We start from the raw sequence: 20,786 nt of genomic DNA, 5'->3' as shown, positions 1-20,786 counted from the left end.
GTAGAGGATTACTCTTAAAACATATGGTGAGATCCACTGATATTTCAGGAGAAGTGGGGCCAAGAATAGCACTCAGATTTCTCACCCACGTGGCTGAGAGTCACAGCTTTCCACTGCCAGGGTTTCCCTGACTAGCAACAGCAGGAAGAGTACATGGAAGCCCTCTCCACCAACCTGGCTCCCCCACCAGGCTGAAAGGGATGAAGAGTTTAATTACTTAATTATGGTCTCCACCTTTATCAAAAAGTCCTACCTCTTCATTTCGCCAGCGATTAAACATATATGTGTATGCACCTGGGTAACCAACAAACTTCCCTTTGAAGAAGGCCACATAGAAGCAGGATGAATAGTAGTTGACAAACTGGAACAGAAACATTTTCATAGTGAGCCTGTTCTCATACTCCATATGAGTTCTGGGAATCTCTGTGAAAGGAGAGAACAGTGACTTCATTTTCCTTCACTCTCTTAAAAGGATACAGTTTCCATAAATACTTGTCACCCACAATGCCCTTACATCCCAAAGGAAATGAACACAAAACCAAAAATACCCTCCAAACTCAGTTCAGCAGTTGGAGCTCCTGTTCTCAGACACCCTACTCTTCATTTACAAGGCACTGTTCTCAGTAGGCAGACAAGTGGAATTCATTCTTGAAATGTTTATTGCCTTCTTCATACTATCTAATATCATTTGTTCTACCCCCAGATCTCTTATCTCAGAAATATCACATCTCAACCAGCAACTAGTAGGGTCTTCTAGAGTATGTAAATTCTAATGTTGGCAATGAACAGGATAAGCAATATTTTTGCTTTGTTGCCGAGAATGATGTTAGTGCTATTTTTGCAATGCACTGTATACGTGCAACTTAAATTGACATCAGCTGAAACCAGACAGGTGCAGTGCCTCTCAACTGAGAAATTCAGAGTGGGGAAGAACAGGGCAGGATACCAGCTGCCTAGGGAAGCGGGACAGTTGCCATCCTTGGATCTATTTCAAAGATGCATGTACATGGCACTAATGGACGTGGTGTAGCGGTAGGACTCCATAGGTGGGGTTGATGGCTGCACTTGGTGATTTTGAACGTCTTTTCCAACCTGATCATGGTGACAGGTAACATCACTAAGCCTTTGCTTAAGGTTTGCCTACCTCAATAATCACATTTCCCATCACGTTTACCTTCTTAAGGTAGCGGGAAGCCCTAAGCATACTATTAATAACATATCCTGTTAAATGCTAACATACAACGAAATCAAGCTAGAAGAAAGGGGAAGAAAATAAACCACAAAAATTTAAGTTCCTCTGAATTTTTCAGGATGTGGCAGACACGTTGACCTCACCAGCCCTATGCTAAAGTCATTTCACATCTGAGTACCATCATGTTAACTCGTTTGGTTTAAGTTTGTGTGATTGAGGAACAGAAAGCATTTACCAGGAACCTGACATCAGTGCTCTATAGTGAAGGCAGTGCTCAGAAAGGAGAGGTGATCTTTCTGGGACACAGCTCATACATTTATTTTTCTTTTGTCAGTGAGTCATTCAAGTGCTTACATCAAGAAATAGGTCATGCTTTTATCCACAAGTAAAATCTGGCTTAGCTTTGTTTTGAAAAATTTAAGTGAAAGGAGCTAGAACAGACGCTGAGCCACTCCTCTAAGCCTCTTCTAGCTGCATTTCACAGGACTGCCATTGGAGGGCAACAGTCCCACAGAAGTAAATGAATTCCTATCTCTTGAACTGATAACCATAGGCAGTGCTGACACTTAAGAAATTCATCCCCCACGCTTCCATGCAGCAAAATAACTTAACTGAGCCCTCATGGTCATAATTCGTGCCTTTCGAGAAAGAAAGACCAACATTAATTACTTATTCTGTCTTTTCTTGGTCTAATCTGGTCATGTGAGGTATTCAACACACATCTGACAAGAGCTGGTGTACAATTAATCGAAACGAAGACAATGTAACGTCCTGTTAAGCTTCTGTAACATACACCTTCCAATTCTTGCTTCTACTTATAAAACCTCAAAAGGAAAAAATAATCACCCAACTGTTCGTATGACAGCTGTACAAACTACAAACACCTAATAATGTTCAGCTTCCTAAAAATCATTATGCATTGACTTTTTAATTATTTTAATCACGTTCAGAACTGCAGTTGTCTCTGTCAGGCTGGTTTTAATACATGCAAACGTGGCACTATGAGAAAGGAGCTTATGATAACTACTGAAATGCAGTGAAGATGTTTAGCACTGCTCACCCATATCAGTGATCCAGATAGCTATTCTCTCATATATGAAATTCAGTATCATGATGATGACAAAATTCAGGCAAGAGGCTGTGACCGAAGTTGCCAGCTGAGGTGTCAGTAATCCACTGATAGGCTGCAGACTCTGAGTATTTTCCATGAGGCTGGCAAAGGCAGCATACACTGCAAGGCGATACACAATCACAGCTATCATGCTAGCTATGATCAGAGACACCTAAGGAAAGGACAGATTTCAGACACACAGATCTGTTTAGCTGTAACGCACACATATTTGAAATAAGGTCAGCATCATGCTTTATACTTCAATTCTTTATGAGTTCAGCAGCACTGAAATGCAAAGTAGACAATAAAATTGTTATATTAGATATATTAAACCCACTAAAATTACTTTGTTAAAAGAAGACAAGCAGACATTCCAAAAAGTTGTGCAGAAGGATACAGATTCAGAAGTGGAGGTGGAAAAGACAAGTTAGATTATACTGTCCACCCTGAAATTTACTCTAGAGATATTTCTATACTTTATTGTAGTGAATAATAATACTTTGTTTATATACCTTTGCTGCACAATTTTTTCAGTATAGCATGTAAGCCATAGAAAAAGTTACCTCTATGCTATTAAGGTCTCTTCAAATTACTGGTTATTGACAGATCTCCAGTATTTTGTTTCTTTGCCTTCTCAATTGAAATGCATTTTGCATGACAGCAGGAAATCAGCAGGACAGTAACAGGCAGCAACCTACCATGCTAGTACATGTTAATGCCATAATTAGTGGTGATCAGCAACTGTGATAGATGTTAACGTGACAATTCAAAAAAGATGCTCACCCAGAACAACACTGTAGTTCCTGAGATGCAGAACCGCACAGCCTGGCTAGTTAGAGGCAAATAAGGCTCCATTTCCTGAAACAGTCAAGCAAGCACAGCATAGTTCACAAATCTATCATCTTATTCTAACATCAGGCAGCACACAGAGCTCTCAACAGCTGTGTGAAAGTAACCACATCCGAGGAAAACCGCTCAGAACCCCTCTCTCTCTAAAGGGGTAGACAGGATAGGATTTTGGATGTGCTGAACAACAACAACAGAAAAAAATTAAAAATATCAGGACAGAAGTGGCCATAACAATGCTAAGAATGAAGACAGTACCTGGAAAGAATGGTTAAACCTTTGCAAAGTATCAATTAGCAGCTGAAGGAAAAAGACCAACTTCTCCATTGCAGGAACAGGACTGAACGGTTACTGTTTTGCTAGGTAAGCTGTTGTACCGTGCTGAGTTCAGAACTGGACTGAATTTTAGGAAATTAATGTCAAGGTTTGGTAAAACGATCATTCACTTGGATGTACTATGTTTCTCCACACAGCCAGAAAGCATTTTCCCCCACTCCTTCAATTTTTGAATTGAAGAAATGGCTACACTCATTAGTTGCCCGTCTCTGCCGCAGCATCAGGCAGCTAGGTCTTACCCAGAAGAGTATTCCCACATAGCACAAGAACAGCTTTCCGTGTTGGTGTAAAGGTCTCTCTTTCTCAACCAACTCTAATTCCTAGAATACCATATCACACATATTAGGAAATGATCATTTAAAAATTAATGCCTATGGAATACAATTTATTACCAAGTAATCTGAATTTGATAAATCTTCAGGCTGGGGCACTGTGACATATTTCTGTTCCTCTTGGACAAAGAAACCCAGGTTACTACAGGCCAGCACAACTTGAAGCATACTGTCAGCGACTATATACTGAACTGATCAGCACCAGTATCAATACTTCCATCTCCAACGATTACAAGTTTTTTAATGGTGGTAACAGAGGATCTATCAATAGAACTATAAAACCAGCTGAAGATGAGATACAAGTATAGAGATCAAGGCTGGAACTCTATGATCCTTGGGGTACCATCCAACCCAAGCCATTCTATGATTCTATGATCAGGTGACTTTACGTAGGCTCATAACATTTTTATACCTATTAATAAATAACATCTATATTCTGTACAAGGGAATGAATGTCTCACACATTCTAGGCTACTTCAGCAATTTTCTACCTTGGAGCAAAATAATGTGGTGCAATGATTGGAAGCCTTTGTTATTTATGTAAATGATGATCCTACAGTAATCAGCAAAAGCAGACTTCACTTATGTTCTAGTTAAATTGTTTAGTACCGTGAGAATGATGCCAATACTATTTTAATAGCAAATGAGGTGTTAATTAAAGCCTGAAGATGGCTAATTTCTATTTCAGTGCACGATAATTTCTATTTCAGTGCACCTAGAACTTCGAATCATGGCCAGGAATAATGATGAAATGGTTTTGTGACTGCAGCAAAGCTAGCCTTGGGATGCAAGAAACTCAGTGACCTGTATCTATATCATCTTACCCAGTCTGCAGAATTAATTTATTTGAAGTCACTGCTCAGTATTGCACATTATTTAATAAAGTGAAATCATACCACGGTGTGGCCAACCTGCTTGGTTTGCTGTAACTGGGTACTGATAAGGATCACTGCTAAACCCTGCTGCACAAAAGCTTCTGAAAATCCACCGAAGTAATAAATTTATGTGTCATAAAATAAAGGATTATGCAGTCATTGAATTTTTACGGCAAATGTTAATGCATAGTTATAAAGCACCGAACAGTGCAGTATCTCGGTCACAGATAAAAACATATCAAAGTCCAATTTCTATCTCCTGAATGAATTCCAAATAAGCTGCCTGACTTATGGAAGCTGCATGACTGTAGAGAGAACAGTCTTGCCCTCAGACAGTTACATTAACCCATGCCATGTTTGACTGCTACGGGTGCTTAATTTCAGCAGGCCATAGGTTTTGGTCCCCGCTGTAGGTAAGTGCTGCCCACAACCCAGGCCATTACTTCCCTATCCTCACACGATCATGCTCTGCTGCAGCACATGACCTCAGAGCACATCAGGGCCATGAACTGCTTCTGATCTCCCCTCTCCTTCCATGGCAGCAGAACCACAGTGGTTCTGCTGGTTTTTGCTACTACACAGCTATGGAAGAAAGTGGAGGTTTTGAACCAAAGTGTACACAGGAAGGCAAACTAGCACATAGCACACAACCCATCAGCACCTGTTTGCAATTAGCTGAACTAGCTTGGCAAAAATTATCATTTCCTTGAAACTGTTTTCCTGAGCATGCAGAGAGCAATACCTTGACAGAGCTACGCTCAAAACCATAGTGCTTGTCTTCAAAGATCTGTGTGCGACTGCAGAATGCAAGGCGCTGGCATGAGAACAACATTAATGCTGAATGTGTAGAGGGGAAAGGAGAGACAGAAAAACTCACAAGAAATAAATTTAGCATGTGCATTTCCTAATAACAATGGAGACAGACCTGAAAAATAAGTCTACTGTTGATACAACAGTGATGCTAAGTTCTGTTTCTTTTCTGAAGACTGTGTTACCTTATTGTACTCATGACTAGGGAAAGTGAAATATTTATACACAATTCCGGAAAACGGGAGATTGATTTAAAAATGCTCCAAATTAAGGTGGTGGATGTTGTGTTGGAATGCAACAGGTAATTCCTACCTAAATTAAACGTAAATGAAGACAATTAACTTCTAGTAGGTATTTAGACAATGTAACACAGTCAAATAGTGTGATTAATTATATCTCTATTAGATATCATACCATGGGCTTCAGCAACCTTCATCTCTCTAATGTACCCCAGCAATGTGTCTGTATATCTGAGGAAAAACCACAGCTAGTCACACTTGTCCATCTTTAGGTGAAGATGACTGCTCCCTAATATGTTGTAAAAGGATGAGAAAGAGTGCTTAGAAAGGTGTGAATATTTCAGAGACAGCTGTGCTGTAATGTGAAGGACACCATAAAGATGGTGTTAGCCAAGTGAAAGGTATAAACTCTGCCTTTGTGCTCCTCATTTAACATATCAGTTTCCTGTGGAAATCTAAATCCTTAGAGGATAATTAATGAAAATTATGAGCACATTCCAGAGGGAAAAACACACGTGCTCATTTTTGCTGGGTCAAAACCTAGACAAAGACATGCTGTGGTCTAAGAGATGGACCATGCCTTGTCACGTGAAAAAGGCTGAAGTGCAGAGAGCCCTTGGTTCCTGTTCATTTCAGCTGGGAAGCACTACAGCCACACCATGATGGTGCTGCCCTGGGGCTAACAGCCCCTTGGAAGGCAGGGTTATTAGCTGCAGCATGCTAACACAGCTACACTGCTGTCAGCTGTTTTCAGCAGAGAAATTATTTCTTCTGATACAACCCATACGTGTCACATGGATCTTTACCTACTGATTAGATTACAGAACTCACACACTATCAAACTATCTTCCAGCACACCTGAATGCGCACTCCTGTCCACCCAGTCTGTACGTTACCTGAGTTACGGGATTCTTCTTCTTTTGGGTACACTTGGCCTCATACTCTGGCCTCAGCTGGAGTTGTTGCTGCTCCTCTTCAAAATCAACCAAATCCCACTCATATTTCAGTCTTGCTTGCCGCCTCTTCCAGAACTCCAAGAAAAGTGTAACTGTTGGAAGTGTTAAGTATAGTTAGAATAGAAAAGTGAACAACCTTCTGAACCAATTAAACTTGTTTCTGCACTGGCTTCTATTCTTTAGGCTATTGTTTACTCTCGCAATATGACTCATCTATTTTTACTGGCTGCCTTTTGAATTTCAAAGCTAAGACTTAAACACAGATTAAGTACGTTTATTAGTTAATTTAATTCCAGAAGTGGATGAAATGGGAAATGCTAAGACAGACAATGGCTATTGGCATGGTTATGACAACCATGCTCAATTACAGCTTTCATTACTTCTCACATACAAATAATATAGAACTAGCAGAAAAAAACTATGATAATTCAATTCATTGCTTGTGTATAACTGTGTAATGCATGAAAACTACTACAAGTAAGCAGAGCTAAACTGTTACATTCAAGGATTTCTGTTGCTTTTGGATGGTTATTTGATATGATGGTCATTCTAGAGATAGGGGACGTCCAACGCTTCGTATGGTCAAAAGTGAGGATAGCTTTAAGTTTGCTGTTTAAAAATATATATATAGTTATTAGAAGGAACTTGTTTCATATGTAAACAGCTATAAAAGGTATATTATCATATAATGTTTTAAAAGCCTTCTGTAAACTAATTTGAAATGTAAACCTTTGGTCACCTGATTGCTCTTATTTGAGGTGGGGAGACTCCATAGCTTATACAGCCACAGAAAACCTTATATTTTGCAGTTCTAAAGTCTTTTCCTGGTACTTCCTGAATGAGTAATCTATGTCACTCAAAGGCTAGCGCTTAAAACCACAACAAGTTTAGGAAAACTGCAATACAAAATCATCTCATTCAAAATTCTTTTTTTGAGAAATCTCTGAAAAGGCTACTTGCTATATCCTTCGATAACAAATACATTAGCACACAGAGATCTGTGTCTGTAACCAAACTGAAGACTTAGTTATATCTCATATAATGTTCCAGCCGGTAGACAAGGTATTTAGGGAATGAGAAATAACAGCCTTGGTATCCCACATCTATAAAGACATATGAACTCCAGGAAAATAACTTATATGCAGAATAATCTAATCTTCAAGTCTGAGCAATTTCAGTTTGCGTGATCCCATGCTTACAGGCAGTCTCAGGAAATGCATCTATTTCCACATCATCAAAACCTACTATAACTTATGAACTTCACTGGAACAGAATCCAAGTGATTTTCATCCTAACAGTGCTGCTAATAATCACTTCTGCAGCGGAGGCAGGATATTAAAGCCATCCACCTCCTTTCTTCACACCTCCCTCAGCAGTTTGGTCAAGATTTTTCTGTTGCTTGACCTAAAACTTATTAGCAAATGTACTCACCCCATATGCCCATGAAAATGGCAAAAAAAAGAGTTGCCACGTTGTCAAACAAATGGGAATACTGCAACAGAATACAGAGGAAACATTCAGTAAGAAACCAGTTTTCAGTATGAACAAACATGAGAAAAGGCTGAAGAAGCAGGTACAGACCTCTGAGGACTCACAGGTGGTGTTTAGTCTCCAGTACTCACACTCTCGGTCACAAAGAGGACACATGATGATCTCTCCTCCAATTGCAGCATCACAGATCTCTTTGCTGAGGACAGAAACATACAGAATATGTTTTTATAGCATCTAAAGAGACACTGCGTGAAATGTATTTCCTCAAAAATAAAGATGTTGAAGCTTCCTTTGTTCAAAGCTCAACATCTGCAGCTTAACACAGAAGCTAAGGGCAATCCAAGAAAAAGAAGCTGCTACAAGTAGGCTAACTAGCTATTCCCTTGGCTTGGGCCTCGGCCTTCTGATTTTTTTCCAGTAACAAAACAGAAGTCTGAAAGGAACTGTACTGCACATGCGGGATACAAACTGGTTTCTGACATAATCAAGCCATCTCTGATGGCAGAACACTGCTGACCTGTACTGCACTCATGCTTCCAGTAGTCAGCAAAAATGATGACTGACATAAAAAGGTCAATACTCCGCAAGATAGATTAAAATATAAAAGCATAATGAAACAATGTACACTTGAAGCAAACAATTTTGAGACATGTCAGTGATATTCTTTAGGCCTTATATATTGCAGGTACTCTACTATTAGAAGCTGTTGCCAAAGGGCAATAAAATACTGCTTTTCACCTACAAGTTGAGTCTTACTAATTAATAGCTACCTGTTCTCTGACTGTTCACCACCATTTAGGTCAATATAGGTAGGTGAAAAACAAAATTGTCTGCTGAGTTTAAAAGCTCATTACCTGTCTTTCTCCATGAACAATGTTTTTGCCTTGCTTAGCTTTTACCATTGCAAGCTCAGGAGATTTTCCGCATTACGCTCACCTGCTCATATTTTCATCCATTGTAAACAAGCCATAAAGAAAACAGATTACGCCAACGACTGCAGCAAGGAACAACATCTCAGTGTAAAATCCTAGCCAGGCAAAATAGATTCCAATCTTTTCACCATAGTACTTCCTGAGTACAAAAAAAAACATCAACAAAACTTAACAATTTGAATGAATAAAATACATGGCCTCATTTGACTTCCCCTTCCCCACTCCCATAACCTCCACCAAGAGCTCCAGCTTTAAATCATTCTCTTTCCCTCAGGGTAATGTAAATGAAGATCTACTTTTTTATTTTCCAGTGAGTTACACAAATGGGCACAATGGTTCTGATTACACAGTTAGAACGTAAAGGTAGTTTCTCACAGAAATAGAACTGGTTGTGTAGCAGAAGGGCAGCTGCAACCCATGAATGCAGTAATGTGCAGTCATTATTAAGACTATATGAGCTGAATCAAAGAAATCTTGGGTAAGGTTAGCTTAACTTCAAGTTTAACACTGAATTACGAGTCAAGCTTCAGAAACTGATTTCACCAACATTTTTTCAAGTCTACACTGAAATTTGAAAATTTCAAATTAATCTTTAAAAATTGTGGCAGAGATTGATTATAAAATGCAAGATATTCTTTATATGTGTTCATCTATCGATCCCAGGAGTGCTGGCTAGACTGGATGAGGCTTTATTTGCAGAACAGCATTTTTCCAGTTGCTAGTTAAAACACATACTGTGTCCTCCAAAGACCCAGTACCCTCTTATGTGTCTGATTCTCACCAGAACTTCACCCAGCAAAAATAAATACAAATCTGTAAGCTTATTATATTTAATTGGTTTTCACTGTAATACAAAGCAGACAATATTTTACCTGATGAGATCCAAAGGCTGCTCTTTGTAGAACCGCAAGAAACGGGCCCACTCCATGTACAGTGTGTATCTCTCATTGTCACAGTTTGGATCACTTGCCTTTTTCCAGTACTGGCACTGTGAGCAAATCAGAGGAAAGGCAAAACAGCTCATCAACAGACTCAAACACTAAATTGAAAGAAGCGAGCATTAATAATCATGTACATCTCTTAACTGGCAATTAAAATAATTTGCAATTCACTCAACCGCACTCTCCTTCAGCATTTTAAATAGAAACTTCTTCATATACGTGTGTTCTAAGATGATATACATTTTCAGTAAACATCTTAGACATTAAAACAACCTGTACTGCACAGAGCCACTTCACGCTATGTTACACCAAAGCTGCACTAGTACAGCAACATGAACTGCAATACTCATTTGCTCCAGTAGGTTACTGCAGTAAATGGTTTGTCCCTTTACACTGGTGTAGCATATGCAGCTGCAGAAATTCAAGTTTCCCAGAAATAGAAAACCACTACTTCACTCCTGATTCAGGAAAAATAATGGAAATTTAAATCTTTTTTTCTGTAGCTCAGAAGCAGTCTCTCATTGTAAATTCCACAGCCAAAAGCATTTCACTGAGAGCTGTACTGCCAGAGAACATAAGTCAGAGTTTTCCCCTGCTCCTTGTCATTGCACTAGCATGTACTCAGCGCTGTCGTTTTTGAAGTTGAATACAAAGACACACCAAATGAAATTTTGACACTAATTTACTCTAGTAACGTTCATCAATGTATAGAAAAGATATTCACAACACTGCTCCTTACTGTCTGTTTTTTGGTGCTCCCAACAGTATGAGGTACTTTCTGGCAGCAGTACAGCCTAGAGTCTCATCAGCTATACTCTCTCCCTATAAACTTACATTTATCTTTCTAACATATTACCACATTATCTGTATCATAAACATTATAGGAACATACTACGGAATAAGTTTCCTAGAAATTATGGGACTGACTTTTTTAAGTAGACCCTAGAAACTCATCCATGGGAAGAAACCTTTCAGAATATAAAAGCCCAACAGTAAGGCTGGCAGATATTTCCTGTGTACTGCAAAACAGAATCAATTACCAGGACAAACTGAAAGGGTTTGAGTCCATTTTCATTTCTGCTGGAAACAGCAATGTCACAGTAGGTGAAAGATAAAAACGCTGGTAAATACTCGAGGGAGTGGAATGCTAAAATACTTACATCATGAAGAGGGTATGCAGCTGAATAGGTGCCGTTATTTAGCAGTCTTTTAATCCCAAACTTCTTCTTCCCTTCTTCTGTTCCATATGGACAACGTGTAAGAATATAATTAACCTGAGATTTAAATACATGAATTTCAGTCCTTTCCTGCTTTAAGGCCACCTAACAGAGTTCTGCAAAGGCTGTGCACTCTGTAATCTGCAAGAATAACACGCAAAGGAAAAAGTAGTTCTTCAGAAAGCCCTTCCCTGAGTGACTGTGGAGGGCAAGCCTGCCCGGGAGAAGTACAGAAGTACATTTTTAAATACATTAATCCAGCATTCTAAGAAACCTCTAGGCTTCCTCATATTTACTCACAGGCATAACAGCTTATATTTTCCTTCCTTGAACATATATTCCTACGGTCAGTGTAAACCAACACGTAAACGAAAGCAGACAAAAGTTGCATACGTACTATCCTGTTTCTCATGGATGGAGAGAAGAAAGTGCTCTCATCATTAATGAGGTACAGCTCCTGCTTGTCCTTGCTGAATGGCGCAGTGAAATAATCTGGCTCTGGGTGCATCACCTTCTCAGGCAGCCTGAATGGTGTAAGCATGCAGTCCAGGGGGTTCTCCACCGTTGAGGGAATATCATTTTCCCTGATGGGAACTTTAATGTTCAGCACTTCTGCGTATGTGATGAGAACCTCCCACGGGGCATGGATCTTCACAAAGTAAATTTTGCCATCTTCAGATTCCTGTCCCACAGAAGTCAAATCTGACATCAGATTTACTGTGTTTTACTGCAGGATTTATCAGTGGAGTTGTTACACACTACTTATTTCTTTTTACACCGTTTTGAAAGCTTTTTTTTTTTTTAGACTTTAAGTTTTAAACACTGAATGGCTATGTGAATGGCTGGCTGTTAATGCAGATAATCTTTGCACCATTAAATGCTTTTCAGACTGCAATCACCTTGCACTGTGAGGCCCGAGCATGCTCACGGCATGCTGAGGGCATTGGAAATGCAAGGGCTCGCTGTGTGGTGCTGCCATTTGGCAGCCCAGCTCTCCTGCAGGTTTTCAGGGTGCTCTGCCTCCTGGACGGGCAGTTCTCATACAGCAAAGCAGACCGTATGTGGCTCCTTGCAAGAGCACACTACCAAGAGCTGCAACATCTGTTACAGCCCTGCAGCTATGATAAGGAATAATCTTCTCACGGGGCGTCACCCTACACGTGTCCTTGTAGCATGCCACATACATGCACATAGAAGAAAGCAGCATCAGATAGTGTAACATATTGCTCCATGAATCTCCATCTAAGGCTAGAGAGCCTGGATTTCATCACAAGTTATTTTGCCTCACTCTGTCTCTGGCAGAAAGAAACATACAAAAACATACTGATTGTAGAAATCAGCATCTTCTGCTCTCCACTTAAAAACCCAAACAGCAACACTGATCAAATGTCCTGAAGCTGTTACACTAGGGGCTGTCCTCATTGGAACTGCCACACCCAGTGAGCAGATGCTAATCTATTCACTGTGGGCCAGATATGTTTCTGACTGTTTGGTGAGATTACATCTAGCTGTGAGCATGCTTCCCCTTTACACAGGTCTATGTGAATTCAGGGCTAGTTTGGAACTGATTTCTTTTTGTTATGAAATCAAAAACACAATCACTTTTCTCTGAAACATAATGACTTTCTTTGCACAATCCTTAGGAACGTGCCTGGAAAAATAATTCCACTAGACAAATTTAGCTAGACTTAACTAAATCATGCTCCACTGAAATCTGCTAGAGTCTTCTGTAATTTTTCTCACAAGGCAGCAAAGTGCTATATGCTAAGTACTTATCTGCAGGTCTATTTGTTTAGTACTAGTTTTTCTTGAGTTGCTTTTTCTCCTTTTCCTACCTTCTTGTCTTCTGTTTCTAGTTCCAAACCAGCCTTCTGCAGATTGCTCTCAAATTCTTTTCTTCTTTCCTGAAGAGAAATAAACATGTTTTACTTGCTGGCTGACCCACAATGTGAAACCCACAGCTCAGGAACAGGCTCATACACCGTGCCATCCTGTTAAGTGGACAAGCAAGCCAAGTCTTGAGCATTTCTGAGTTGGTACAAGTGTTACCATTAAAATCCAGCAATATTTCTAGTAAGATGGAAAAACTAGATAAAAAGAAAAATTCTGGAAGCATTCAGGTTAGGGTTAATGTTATCTGTTAGTGTTTGTGGTGTCTCCAGTTTAATAACCCTGCCTGATGCAAATGCTCAGGTACCAATTGCAGACAATTCAATGTGCTTCATAAACAGCTTAGCTGGACAGCTAGATAAGACTACAGAATCATCACGTGAGAGCCCAGATGTGCTTTGCCTGTGTCAAGTCAGCATGGACTTCAGGCAGAGATAAGTAAATGTGCCTGGGGCAGCATGCAACCAGCGCCGAGGTGTCCTGCTTGAGCCCTGTACTTCTGCCAGTAATTGTAGGTAGTGTCTTTAGGCAAGAAAGACACTCCTCCCCTCATTCTCTGCAGTTTTTTCTCCTATTGAGAGACTGAATTAATTTCCCTTTAATTGCATAAAATTTGCGTGCCAGAATAACCGCAAGTTGCACTAACTATCGAGCCCTGGCCTCATTAGAAAGCACCAGATGGACAATCAGTTGATTTCTTGCTAAAACCTGTAATGACATGTCATGTGTTCTCTCTACCACAGTCTTACATGATGTTTAAACACGCACACGATGAAGGAGAAAAACAACATCACAGTTTCCAGCCGATTCCCTGTTGCTGTTTCTGTGAGGAGCAGGCTGCCCTATTTACATTTGAGTTTGCATAAAGTACTCAGATCAACGAATACAGACTGAAGAACAGCTCTCAGATCTATACTAAAATATGTTGATATATTTACTATGTTACTAGCAAGGCTCTACCTTACCCCTAACATCTCATTTTGCCAAATATCTGTAGTCATTAAATTAGTCACTGGATAACCTAGCAAATAGGGTGAGCTTCGTATCCAAAAATGTGCTGTTCTGGATGCTGTTTTCCCCCAGCAAAGCACTCTGCCATTGTTCTTTCCCTGGCAAACCCTAGAGGAGGTCCAGGCAAGCCAGCTCAGGGCCCCCTGCCACCAGAGATACTCTCACCCAGCTCCTCCTTAAACTGTGCAGCTTAATCATAGACAGAGCCAAAGGACAAGCCCTGTCTGACTTTTCTTCTCTTACTGTAGACTTAGCAGGATGAAGCGCACTAATGGAAAGGGTGTGCTTTTTACCACCTTGCTCTCTTCTCATATGCCACCTTCTCTGAAACATGTGAATGTACTTCCCAGACACCTGAAATAGCCATCTTTCAAAGGAAATCAATCTGCTGGAAAAACAAACAAAACCAAAAAAAAACATTCCCCTCCTTTCTAGCCAAACACTATATTTCCTCTCATTGTTAGCAAAGGCTTAAGCTGGACAAAAAGTGCTCTTGTCCCAGTGCCATTTTTTCTTTTGTGTTTTAATCTATACAAGAACAATCTTATGCTCACTACCTCAGCCCTAAAAAGCTACACTTTTGGGGCATGTATTTGGGTTTCCACTTCAGACCCTGCCCTGCTATTCCAGAGGGACACAAACAGCCCCGTGGGTCGGACAGTGATAACGGGCCAATCTCCTTCCTCACATTTGGTTTAAGCACAGTTCTTAAACCTCTCAGGAGCACCTGTAAAAGATAGAAACCCTGTTTTCTGAGACCACTGTGGCCAATATTGGGTAGAAAGCAACCCAAGCACTGCTGTGGCAGTGCCCTTGGGCTTGGGCAAGGGTAACTTCACCTCCTGCCATGTGTCTGAGCACAATGAACTGTGCTGATAAGATTAGCAAAGCAAGAGCCAAAGTCCAACAGCACTAAAACACCTACTGCAGATGTAGCACTGTATGATTAGGGTGATGACTCTCTTCACTTTCCCCTTTCTGTCAGGCAGGGAGCACCACCCTGTTTCTGTGTGAATCATTTCTTAGATATGTTTTTGGAATGTTATTTATTTTTTCCATATTCTCATACATTTCATTTATTGATAAAATACTTCCGACTCTCTGCTAGATGCTTTAAGGAAAAAGAAAGCTACTGTCTCACCAAAATATTAATTTTTGTCTACAGTGATCTTGTGATTAGGATTTATACATGTAGCTTATAGAAGGCAAATTCAAAATAGACTTCAAGCTGGACAGTTTCTGGGAAACACCAGGGAAGTGAACATGTTTGCTCTGCAGGAAGCTAAGGAGGAAGATGAACATCTTGCATCTGTATCAGAGCCATGCTGAAACACACAAAGGAATTATTCACCCCCCCCCCCCCTTAGAAATGCAGAATAAAGCTGTTTCCTTGAGACAAGGAACCAGAACCATTTGTCACAACTGTTTTTCTCTTTCGATGAACAATTCCATTCTTAGCTGCTGCATTTTGCTTCATCACTGTGCTGCAGTAACAGAAACATACATTTCTTTCCAGGACCAAGCATGCCATTGCCACCACAGTATCTCAACCAAATTCCACAATCTGTGCTGCATCAATATTTAAACAACAGCACAGTACTTCTGAGCACAAATATCTGCATTCATTTACTGGCATATTCGTTGTATAAAGATCTTTGCTGGACATAAATATAGGGTACATTTCCTTTTCTCTGCAGATTCCCAAGAACCACGTGAAAGGTGACGTGCCCTACCAGTGACACATGCAAAGCTGACCTGCACAGCCACAAATCCCAGGCCTTCTTTCAAGGATCTGTCAACTCTTGTGGGAAGAGACATAAGAATAAAATCCCACAAAACTCGATGTAGGTATGTTCTGCAATTTCACAAGACAAAGGTTTCTTCCTACAAAGTGCATCTTTACCTCAAGGAGGAACTATAATATTAGCTGCTAGTTTTCATGTATTTTTTTTCCTCTCCATGTAAATCCTTCAGTAAATAATGACAACCATGTACACGGCCTCTTGTCTGGCTAAGATTCCAGCCACCCGCTAACGATCTATAAAGCAATTAAGAAGGAAATTGCTGCAACAACAGAAATGAGTAACTAGAGTGAGCAACTAGCTAATTTTCCTTTCAGCTTTAAGTATTACCTAAATAGTCTCCGCTTCTTCCCTCATGCTATTTGAACATGACTCATGCAAAAGGTTTATTTTAAGAGTTGCTTTCACATATATTGCATCGATATGTTTTTCCTCTCTCTACACTGACTGGACTTCTCTTCATTCTTTTTAAAATGCATTTTACTTTACAGTAGATAAAAGAATCTAACTAGGATTATGGCCTGACAGAGAAGCAAGGTGGGTTTGATAAAGCATGCCTTTGTAAGATTCTATGGCGCCACAGAAAACGTTGCCATTCAGGCAACTGGATCTTGCTGGGAAGCCCAAGGATGATCACCAATTGACATTTTAGAGGGAGGCCCATGCTTCCTTGTTCCGGCTACAGTGTACTTTGTTCCATGGGAGGTCTCTTACCAAAGCCACGTTAAGTATTTTACTAGAACAATGAGAACATGTATGTAGAGAGCAAATCAAATCCAAGCTAAAGCTCAGAGAGGAGATGCTGTGCTTGTTCAGTAACAAAAGAGTCCTAAATAAGCCTTAAAAGAAGAATTGCATGGATTCTAACATGGATTCTAATCTAGTTCTCTTTCTGCTAAATGAAGGTAAGGATGAAAAATCAAAACGGTGCCCATTTATTTAAAAGAATATACATTATTGCTACAACTAACTTGGATAATACCTTATTTAGAAGAAAGCTCCTTCATTAACGCAATACAGATATAGGCTCACTTAAAGCCTCACCTACTTCTAAGATTATTTAAAAAAGAAAGCAAAATCATTTGGCATTAAACTGACTGTAGAATATACTGAACGACCCAAACAACCGAGTGATCAATTCAGTAAATAAAGTCCTCCAAAACCCAATAAAATTGCTTCCTAACACACAATAGTACATTACACAGATTTCTGTACACAGAATGGCATTTTGCACATTTATGAGATCTTTTTACAAAGTTCAGTTCCAGCTGAGTGCAGCAATTTGAAAGGCTTAGCAATTGATATCCAGGTAACAATAGATAATAATTGATGAGACCTCAAGAAAGCAAACTTACCAACTTCTTTTCCCATTCTTTATTAAGATCATCCACATAGGAGAGAACAAAATCAATCCTCCTGACACCATCCCTGAAGAATATTGAATCTTTGCTTTCATGTCTTTTATCGATCTGCAGAAGATACGGGCACACAATTAAAAATCAAGTATTGCCACTGCTCTAAAATAACAGAAGGCAGAGCGGTTTCCTTAAAATTGCCCCAATTTTTCAGTTTCTTCATAGCTGAAGATACACTCAGGCAAGTTTTAACAAGGGCTATATGCAGCTGCAATCATTTTCACATTGATTATAACCACAAACGTCACAAACCAGTAAATAACTGGTATACAAAGAGTAAATATAATACACATTAGTGTAGTGATGCCTGTGAACAATGCTATCATTTCTTCTTAAACACTTTTTAGAACGTGTCACAAACAATCAAGACAAGCGTTACTTGGCAGTATGAGTTTTTCTGCAGTTAGTAGGAACACCACTCTGCACCAAAGCATTGGAGGGCATCATTCATCAGCTTGAAGCAGGCAGCAAGAAGTGAAACCCATGCATTTATTTCTATGCAACAAGAGTCACTAAGGCCAGCCACCACAGGGAAGTACGTCCCAGGAACGATCATGTACAAACTGGCACATAAATGACACAGCGGTTATATTTCAAAACTGAATATTTAGTTCCCTGAAGAAAAAAAATAAAAAAAAAAGAAAATGGATAAAATGCATCAACGCAACAGGGAAATTGATATTCTAATTGAACTATTGAGGTTCATGTTTTCAATTATCAGCATATCCGAATTTTGTATCAGTAACACTAATCTTATCCACTAATAGGCTACAACAATTAATGTTCAGCAAACAAAGATAATTACCTCCTTCCACTATGAAAGTTAATATTAGGTAATATTATTTATTATTGCATTAACATTCAGCTCTACCAAATTGCCTAAAAGACTCCAGGTTCATATGGCAAAGTGTTCCCTCTGGCAGGTAAAAATCAGGGCTAAATTTAACTCCATGCTAAGGAAGTTGGTTTGTTTTGGTTTTTTATTGTTGTTTAATGGGACAATCAACAAATTAGCACGGAGTCATATAGAACCCAAGTGGGTTTTCATTTTAGTAGAGCAGAAACAAAAAAGAGTAACTCAGAGAGATACATCTTTCTCCCTCTTAAACCATATAAAGATGCATGTGAAAAAAGGCTCTGGAAAAGCACAAAATATTTGCAACGGTGAACCTTGCTCTCAGTTAACAGAAGACACCACACAGTGAAGCATGTTATTACTGCAACCATCCAAGGCACTTGCAATATCATTCATCACTGTTTTACCCTGAGTCGACGCTTCAGGAACAGATTATATCTCCTTCCACTCTGCTGGAATAACCAACAAGTAGTTAGTTAGCATGCCATTCCTCTCCAAGTCCCAAAGGGAGATGCTTCCAGCAGCACCCTGTGCTTGGTGTCAGCGAGCAGTCCTTACCAAGACCAGGAAAGGCCTCCAAGTACCAGCAAAATCATGGCCATGCACAAACAGCATGACTGTGCTTTATAAATTCAGGGGTTTTTGAACAGCTCTGAGAACGCTAATTGCCATTATTTGGACACTTAAGCATAGTGTAGAAGAACAGTAAGAAGGTTTCTTTGAATGTAATGCAAAGATGACAACAGAAACAGGTACTGGCTAATGAATGGAGCATGCATGGTACTATTATACCTGCGTCATGTTGGATCCACTGAAACATAAAATGAAAATAGCAGCTACATCATCCCAGAGCTGAAAAGGCTACGAGCATAATACCCATGTATTCCAGGACATGTGCTTCTGTTCAAATATGCTCAAGTTTGAAAAATATTAAACAATCCCTGTTTTCCCATCGTGTTGTACAACTTTTTGCCCCTTCACCAGCTACACTGGTGCTACTAAATGTAGCACACAATCAGGCAAGATTCAGATGCTCACAATAATCATGGAATCCAATGAAAGGAAAGGAGTAGCATTTTCTATTTTGTTCAGCTGTGTTTTTACAAACAACTGTATAATTTGCAGCTGTTAGGTGTTAGGCTGATTAGTGCACAAAACCACACTGAAACCTACACAGTATAACAGTACTGTAATTATTCAATGTTACAGTTAACTGATGCCTAAGCAGCACTCTAGCAACATCTAATCTTAGGAATTAATGTAAAGATCAGGATACCTCAATCACCAATTAAAAAAGGCAGAGATGCTCATACAGAGCATCTCTGTCCTCGTGAACTAACAAAAACCACATACACAAATATAACAACTTCAAAAAAGTCTTGCCAAATGAGTGTCCCAAATTCTCTGTGTAGCCCAGTTACAGCTAGATCATTCCACACAACTGAAGTACCATTTTATCTTCAGTGCCATCCAAGTTTGCTTGTTTCCCACGATGTGTTGGAATCCCACTCAGTCACTAAAGGTCTCAGCAGCCATTTAAGAAGATGCAGTAGTCACCTTTGTATCCGCTTTGTGAAGGAGAATATTTCTCAACTCTGTCCTCTGCATAAATTTATTCATTGTGGATAATGACAAGCGTACTCATGAAACCCATAAATAATTCCTTTCCAGTGTGCTACATTTGAATTTCATGGGAAGAACAAGATCAGTCTTGCATATTCATGCTATTCTGTGCCTAAATGTGCACTTATGGGGCTAAAATGCCTGAAATGGTGATCATTTGCATTGGCTGTATTTGTGAATCATAGAACACTCTGGACTACATTTTACTTCTTCACAGCTCTTCTCAGAACTGTGTTCAAAATAACTCATCTTGGACAAGCCACAGTTATTGAGTTATACCTCTCATCATAGCAGATGGTCTTTGATGAGCTTCTTCGGTAATACAAGTAACCAAATTAAAACTTCCCAGCACAATACAGACAGACACCAAGCAGAAGCTTTTGAATAACTAAATGATATCCAGTGAGGAATTACTGAGGAGATGGAGCCAGTCTCCTCTCGGAGGCATATGGTGAAAGCTGCAAGTTGCAACAAGGAAAATTCCTGCTGGATTTGAAGGAGTGGCTGAGCAGGAACAGGTCCAACAGGTTGCCCAAACAGACTGCGTCATCTCCATCCTTGGGATCCACAGCTTGACGGACTAAGCAACCACGGCTGGGGGTTGGATCTACATGATCTGTAAGGTCCTTTCCAACCCAAACCATTCTATCGTTCTAACCTGATCCACATCTGAAGTTGGCCTTGCCTTGAGGAGGAGACCTCTGGTGTTCACCTCCAACCTGTCACTGCATGACTCCGTGAAGCGATGTGATAGTGCTCAGCATGCACCACTGCGTCCAGAGGATGCATAAAGCAGATTTATAAGGACTACTCATTGTCCTGAAGTAATGTTATGGTTTTGTGATTTTTTGTTGTCGGTATTCCACATCATTACATCATGTAAGGTACGGGCAGTTAAAGAGTTAATTCCC

General features: G+C 39.8%; 1 protein-coding gene across 6 annotated transcripts in view; it reads right to left on the bottom strand.

The window, feature by feature from the left end:
- The window catches only part of ANO5 (anoctamin 5), a 55,811-nt gene that overhangs the window by 8,790 nt on the left and 26,235 nt on the right, over positions 1-20,786 (bottom strand). For all 6 annotated transcript variants that reach the window (XM_021401890.1, XM_021401892.1, XM_021401891.1 and 3 more), the window contains 12 exons: positions 17,337-17,450; positions 13,114-13,182; positions 11,676-11,960; positions 11,222-11,335; positions 9,993-10,108; positions 9,125-9,259; positions 8,279-8,384; positions 8,129-8,189; positions 6,638-6,789; positions 3,087-3,161; positions 2,253-2,475; positions 254-423 (listed from right to left, as the gene is read on the bottom strand). In XM_021401890.1, coding sequence (XP_021257565.1) covers positions 254-423; positions 2,253-2,475; positions 3,087-3,161; positions 6,638-6,789; positions 8,129-8,189; positions 8,279-8,384; positions 9,125-9,259; positions 9,993-10,108; positions 11,222-11,335; positions 11,676-11,960; positions 13,114-13,182; positions 17,337-17,450 — 1,620 coding nt within the window. The remainder of the gene's footprint in view (positions 1-253; positions 424-2,252; positions 2,476-3,086; positions 3,162-6,637; positions 6,790-8,128; positions 8,190-8,278; positions 8,385-9,124; positions 9,260-9,992; positions 10,109-11,221; positions 11,336-11,675; positions 11,961-13,113; positions 13,183-17,336; positions 17,451-20,786) is intronic.

Source organism: Numida meleagris, chromosome 6 (assembly GCF_002078875.1).
Source record: "Numida meleagris isolate 19003 breed g44 Domestic line chromosome 6, NumMel1.0, whole genome shotgun sequence".
Classification (NCBI taxonomy): domain Eukaryota; kingdom Metazoa; phylum Chordata; class Aves; order Galliformes; family Numididae; genus Numida; species Numida meleagris.
The sequence above is the reverse complement of the archived record's forward strand: the minus strand, read 5'-3'. Positions and strand labels throughout refer to the sequence as shown.